At 41.2% G+C, this 6,936-nt stretch overlaps 1 protein-coding gene across 2 annotated transcripts; it reads right to left on the bottom strand.

The window, feature by feature from the left end:
• Positions 1-1,728: 1,728 nt before the first annotated feature.
• On the bottom strand, positions 1,729-6,392 carry LOC109896785 (probable G protein-coupled receptor 85). 2 transcript variants are annotated; one of them, XM_020491134.2, is made up of 2 exons: positions 6,064-6,392; positions 1,729-4,811 (listed from the first exon to the last, which is right to left on the bottom strand). In XM_020491134.2, the coding sequence occupies exon 2, from the start codon at positions 4,654-4,656 to the stop codon at positions 3,523-3,525; it is 1,134 nt and encodes a 377-aa protein (XP_020346723.2). In that variant the 5' UTR covers positions 4,657-4,811; positions 6,064-6,392; the 3' UTR covers positions 1,729-3,522. The 2 variants fall into 2 exon arrangements, with proteins under 2 accessions (XP_020346723.2, XP_020346725.2); XM_020491136.2 differs by having other exon boundaries at positions 5,905-6,388.
• Between the last annotated feature and the right edge of the window lie 544 nt (positions 6,393-6,936).

Raw genomic sequence — 6,936 nt, 5'->3', positions numbered from 1 at the left:
CAGTGAATGAATGGGAAGCCTTCAACACCATTAAAGCATAAAACTCAATTCACTACCAATACATCGAGACAAAAGAGAAGCAGATTGGCAATTAGGAATTAATACAAATTGAATAACTAAAATATAGTTGTTGCATTCACCCCCTTTGTTTAGGCAAGCCTAAATTAGTTCAGGAATACATTTTGACATAACAAATCACATAATAAATAATAGGTATTGACATAATTTGTTCATGACTACTCCTTCCTCTGTCCCCCATAAATACAACATACAGTCTGTAAGGTCCCTCAGTCAAGTTTTGAATTCCAAGCGCAGATTAAACTACAAAAACCAGGGAATTTTTCAAAAGCGTCATAAAGAAGGGCAGTGATTGGTAGATGGGTAACAATAACAAATCAGACATGAAATATCTCTTTAAGCATGGTCAAGTTAATAATTATGCTGTGGATGATGTATTAAACCACCCAGATACAACAAAGATACAGTCTTCCTTCTGAACTGAGCTGCAGCACAGGAAGGAAACTGCTAAGGAATGTCACCATGAGGCCATTGGTGACCGGGGCAGACTAGTCGCTAAGCCCATCCGGCATTTTGTGCAAATGCCGGATGGGCTTGTCCATTGTTAGCCCAGTGGACCTGTCTAACTTGGGTTTTTGTACAAAATAATAATTATCTGGATAATAATGGGGCCTGAAGGACTAAAATGGGCTGCTGTTGGGTCATTGAGGAAAATAATGGATCGGTGTGTTAGGTATGCCAGGGACGATTTCTGATCCCAGTCCGCCCCTGATTGGGGATTTTAAAACAGCTACAGAGTTCAATGGCAACATTGTAGTTATTTCACAATAATGACACAAATTACATAGTGAAAAGAAGAATACAATATACAGAACGCATCATGTTTGCAACAAGGCATTAAAGTTATACTGCATGAAAACATGGCAAAGGAATACACTTTTTGGCCTAAATGCAAAGCCTTATGTTTAGGGCAAATACTGAATAACTGCCTCCCTTTTTACAAGCATGGTGGTGGCTGCATCATGTTATGGGTGCGCTTGCCATCGGCAAAGACTGGTGAATAATTCAGGATAAAAAGAGAAAAGGCATGGAACTAAGTACAGGCAAAATCCTAGAGGAAAACCTGCTTCAGTCTGCTTTACACCAGACACTGGGAGAGGAATTCACCTTTCATAGGGACAACAACCTACAACACAAGGCCAAATCTACACTGGAGTTGATTACCAAGAAGACAGTGAATGTTCCTGAGTGGCCAAGTTATAGTTTTGACTTAAACCTGCTTGAAAATTTTGGGCAAAACTTGAAAATTGCTGTCTAGCCATGACACCAAACACCTTGACAGAGCTTGAGGAATTTTGAAAATAATAATGGGAAAATATTGTACAATCCAGGTGTGCAATGCTCTTAGAGACGAACCCAAGAAGCCTCACAGCCGTAATCGGCGGTGAAGGTGTTTGTGACCTGTAGTGACTCAGGGGGGTGAATACTTATCTAATCAAGGTATATTAGTGTTTCTTTTTTCACAATTTCTAAAGAAATCTTCGATTTTTTCCCCCATTTTGACATTAAAGAGCATTTTGTGTAGATCATTTACAAAAAAATGACAATTAAATCTATTTTATTCCCACTTTGTGAAAAGAAATCCAAGAGGGGTGAATACTTATAATACCCACTGTATTGGGGAAGTACTATGAAACTGTACCTAGGGAAGAGGATTTATAGTTTATTTATTTTGATACAACATAGATTATCGGATGGAATCCAAAAAATCTAAACAAGTGTTACAAAACATCAGATTAAAGTTTGGGATTTTTGAACAGTGATCAAATCTCTTGACTTGGTCAAACATGAAGGCCAGATTGAACATGAAATCTCTGTCAGTGAAAGGAAAAAAACAAGATTGCAAAATGTAAAATTTTATTGTCAAAAATTTAAGCAACAGATTACACAGTTAACTTTCAGCAAATGCAATCCTAATTTAAACTGTACTCACATTCGGGACTTCAAAATGAAAGACTCACATACTTACACACAATCTATCTATAATATACAAAAAATAATACCGAATAAATATTAAAATGGCCACAAGAGAAAACGTAAGTTATTGAAAACAATCAGTAGAGAGCAAATGTAGGGAAAGTATAAACATGACGGTGTGCCTGAAATGTTTTTTTCCTTTAACACTTTTTACAAATTGTGCAAGATTTCATACTAAGGCTCTGGTCTTGAAGTGACAGTTGTCTGAAGATTCACACACACGTGTCCGCACACACACACACACACACACGCTCCCTGTACTCTGAGCACTCTGTGGGGTGTACATAGCAAACCTTTGCAGAATATAAAATGGGCTGCTCTGCTGAGTGTACGACCTGTGATGCTTATGAGAGTGGACCAGCTTTTTTAAATGAACATGCACTTGACATTGATGTGAAAAGAATAAAGTACTTTTCAGGAGTGGATAAGAAAACCCAACAACTGAAAAACAGAACAATATCAGAACCATTAAGGCAAGAACACCTGGAGTGGCTTCAGCAATACTGTAACAATATTTCAGTGTTTAGGTAACATGGATGTGACACATTTAAGTATATCTTCACTGTCTTTTTTAAGGTTTGTTTGTTCTCAAAAAGCAACGTTTTTATCCAAACACCATGTAATCTTTTTTTTTTTTTGTCAAATGTGAGCAGATTCAGAAAAATAACTACTCCAGACAATAGGGACTTATGGATCATACAAATACAAGAAATCATTTCTAGATTTAAGTTGCAACTTCAAAACCACACATCATTATTCCCTTCATTAAGCCCCCCACTCCTGCCCCCCTCACCCCCCAAAATAAAAAAAGATATCACTTACATTAAAACCAATTTAATCCTCTTGTGAAGGTGTATTCCAACAGTTAGTCACCGAACATTGTTTTGCTTTACATACAACGAATGGGGTGTCATTTGCAAATTAAAGCATTCATTGTTTAGTTAGAGGGAAAAACAAGTTGTCCTTGCACCTTGCAATGCAACCATTGATCAAAAAAAGCATCTTTACATCTTCTTTTTAGTGCAACTTTTAAATGTAAAACAATTCCAGTGACTCCTTAGAGGAAATGGTTTCTTAGTTTTCTGTTTTTTTTTTCACCGGAATCTTTTACCTCACTGAATTATCTTCAAAATATCCAAAGCAAGGGGTCAGTCCTTTGTTTTTGTAGTTTCACCATTTTTTTTGTTCTTCTCTGCTTCTAAATTACTTTCCACAGCAGTTGTTTACTAAAACATAAACATAGGAAGGGTTCTCAGCTACCTGCTTATTCATTCCCTTCAACCTCCATGTATGATGTTCAATCACAGAACCAAGGGAGTGATTGACAGTTCAACTTCTGCCTCAGAAGAGAGGGAAGGAGGAGGAGGAGAAACAGGAGGATGAAGAGAAAGAGAGCTGTACAATGGGACAAAACCCAAATTGATGTCAATCAGTGGAGAAGTGGAAGGAAAAAAACAACCCAAGCCTTCATATAACGCAGTAGGGTTCCCTAGGTAACCTGGACTTTCTGCAGTAAAGGAGAGTGGTGCTGAAGCAGCGCCGGAGCTCCCTGTTGGAGAAGATGCAGATAAAGGGGTTGACTCCCGCCTGGGCGAAGCTCATCCACACCGCCGCGGTCAAGTACCCCCCTGGTACCGCGGGGCCCCTGGCAAACACCCTCCAATAGCAGGCCACTAGGTAGGGGCCCCAGAGCGTGAGAAAGAAGAAGGTCATGATGAAGAACATCCTACTTATCCTCTTTTCAGTCTTAAACTCGTCCAGCACCAGCAGGCGTCGCCGGCCCACTGCATTGCTGTTCTGCCTGATCCCCAGCAGGGTGGGCGGGGTGGGGCCCCTGCCGAACCCCGCCAGCCAGTTAGCCGCTGCTTGGCCGCTGGCCCCGGGGCCATGGAAGGTCCAGTTTTGGCTGACGGCAGGCACAAACTGGACTGGTTTCATCTTCCGGCGGTCATGAACGAAGAAGATTAGCTTGAGGTAGACAAGCTGGGTGGCCAGAAGGATCAGGGCGAGGAGCAGCATGAAGCCCAGGGAGTCGTTGGCTCTGAACGAGCGGTGCTGGAACGTACACTGGTCCTCCTCCCTTATGAAGGAGTACGTCCCCACGTCCAGCACCGGGGGAAAGGCCATGGCCACCGACAACGTCCACACCATGCAGATGACTGCCAGACACGTCCAGAAGGTGAGCCTCTTGGTGTAGAAGCGGTGGTGGGCTATGGCCAGGTAGCGTGTCACACTCACACAGAAGAGCATGAACGCTGTGTGAAAGCAGGACAGCACCCCCAGGAAGGCTATCACTTTGCAGGTAAGCGTGCCGTACGTCCAGGTGGAACCATTCTTGACGGAGGTGAACACAAAGGGGAAGCAGATGGCGGAGCGCAGAATGTCCGAGGCGCACAGGTCCAGCAGGAAGTAGTACGGTGCGCGGTGCAGGCTCTTGTCTTTGACCAGTAGGATGGAGATCAGGAGGTTGCCAACGACGCCGACTCCAATGATAAAACCCAGGGATGTCAGTTTAAGAAACGTGGCGAGAGGAGAGACATTCTGCAAGATGTTGTGGTCCCCTGCATGGCTATAGTTCGCCATAGATGGAGGAGGGATCATAAAGATGTAGTAGCTTCAGCCAAGTATCATTATCTAGAGGCGGCAGGGGGAGGCGATAGATCCATTTGTTGTGCTTTGAAGCAGATTCCCGGCTTGTAAGCAGCCTCTCTTCTACGGCATCCTTTGTTCTTTTGTCTCATCACACCTAAAAATACCTGAAAAATACCAGTCACGGATCAGGATTCACTCATACTGTTTTTACATTGCATTGCACCCTCTACCCTGTATCTGGGTGTATGATAAACTACAATTTCCCCTAGCCGTTGTCATTTATTTTCCATTTTCAGTTGAATTGCTGATTGCATTAATACTGGTATGCAATCAGTACAGAGCAGTGCCCTAGCTAGAATAGTTAGTCCACAGATGAGCTTAATAAGACACAAGCATTAAGCCTGGTTACAATAATAGACTTTCTTTTATGGGCCACCCTTTTAGAAATGACAGAAGATGATAGAAAATACAAGAACTATTATGATAAGACAACGTTTTAAGTCACTATTAAAGGGGAAATGCACATCATCTTATGTCTGGTAGGAAAGGGGGTAAACAAAAGGGTTCCATTCGATGTTTGGTCGTTTTATTATGTCGTAAAACGTGTTTAACATTATGCAGCAAGAAAGCTGTTGATCACACCCAAAGACCCTGCAGAATTGATCTGACCAGGGGATGCTTACAATAAACTCTGCCTGCGCCTTCATGATTTGTTGAAAATGAACGGATGTTGCATACAGAATAAAAAAGCATCCATGTTTTTGTCTGATTAACAGTTGACTGGAATTACACGGCCGACGTTATAATAAACTATTCACCTGATTAAGGCGGTTTATTGACCTGGGCTTTTATCTATTTCCCAGCTCAGCTTTGATTTTAGGCGATAAGACTATCGAATCTCACGAGCATATTAACAAAGAACACCGTCTAGTCGAAATTATATTTGATACCCTATGAATGGTTTATTGATGCTTATAACAATGAGGTGATAAATCCAATTCTGCATTTCGATGCAAATGAATCACGAATTAAATAAACAATTCAATACTAGGGCAGCTATGCAAAAACATGGCATATTCGGTTATTTAAATTTGTATATATATCAAACAAAGGCTATTCGTGACGGTTATTTTCCGAATTCTGTCATTATTGCAGAGATGCACTTTTAAGCATTATCTATGCTTCGGATGAGCGTTATACGAGCGGTTCCCATGCATTTTGGTTATAATTCATTCGATTACAATATATATTTCTCACCGTTCACTGTTGGATTGAACATTACAGTGTAGCGAATCCGCACGTCCATTAGGCAGAAGAATTTCCAAGAACCCGCTATGAATTGAAGGGAATCCAAAACCACAGAAAATAAGCGAATAAAAATCGAAATAACTGCTAAGATATAAATTAAAAGCATACCTGTTGATATCCCTTTTGGTTTCCCTGAAGCGTATTTACATTGTAGAAGCCACTTTGCTGTAAAAAGCTTGGTTTGTTGCCTGCCTGCCCTTTTACCACAGTGAATATACAGTAAACGGAACAGACGGAGCATGCGCACGGATCCTATTTGTGATCCAAGACGTGTCTTGTCTCTTGTTGCAGCACTATAGTCTCTCGTGGCAACATCTGCTCAGTGGGTGCAGCATCACAAGTCCTCTCGTTACCTTCGTCAGTCATTATAGCCTACAGTGGGAGAGAGTGCGACCGGATCACTCATTCTGCGATTCATTGCAATAGATTCCCATTTCTGCATAATATGCGTTTAGGTTATAGTCGACCTATATAGCTTATCAATTCTACTAATCCTATAGGCGGCTGCCACGTTCCTGTGCAGTAGGCCTACACCCAACTCTAATTTAGAAGCAAGGATTAACAACAATCAAATCCAGTACATGTAAAATGTGGTTTTTAGATAATGCTATATTACATTGCTACATGTATCATGTCATAAATGAATATGTAACAGTAACTGAGGGGTTCAACTAGGTGATGGTTCACCTAAGGCTAGACTGACTTCTCATATGTATAATTAACAAGCACTTCATACAGTATGTGTGTTGGTGTGCATGCAAATAGCATTTTCATTTCAAGGCTATGTCAGTAGAATACAGTGATGTCATACCCGACACCCACAGGCCACAGGCTATTGTGAAAGAATATTGACTGGCAACGTCCATGCAACCGCTGAAATATTGTAAATCTTTCATTGTTTATGGATTGTTGGTATTTTATGAACAGTGTTGTGTAGGCTTTTCTATAGTCTAGTTCAGGGGTCACCAACTGGTCATGGAG

Source organism: Oncorhynchus kisutch, linkage group LG9, assembly GCF_002021735.2.
Source record: "Oncorhynchus kisutch isolate 150728-3 linkage group LG9, Okis_V2, whole genome shotgun sequence".
Classification (NCBI taxonomy): Eukaryota; Metazoa; Chordata; class Actinopteri; order Salmoniformes; family Salmonidae; genus Oncorhynchus; species Oncorhynchus kisutch.
The sequence above is the reverse complement of the archived record's forward strand: the minus strand, read 5'-3'. Positions and strand labels throughout refer to the sequence as shown.

Bases quoted from the DNA above. Each gene is read 5' to 3' on its own strand.
- LOC109896785 (XM_020491134.2), bottom strand. From the start codon at position 4,656: ATGATCCCTCCTCCATCTATGGCGAACTATAGCCATGCAGGGGACCAC.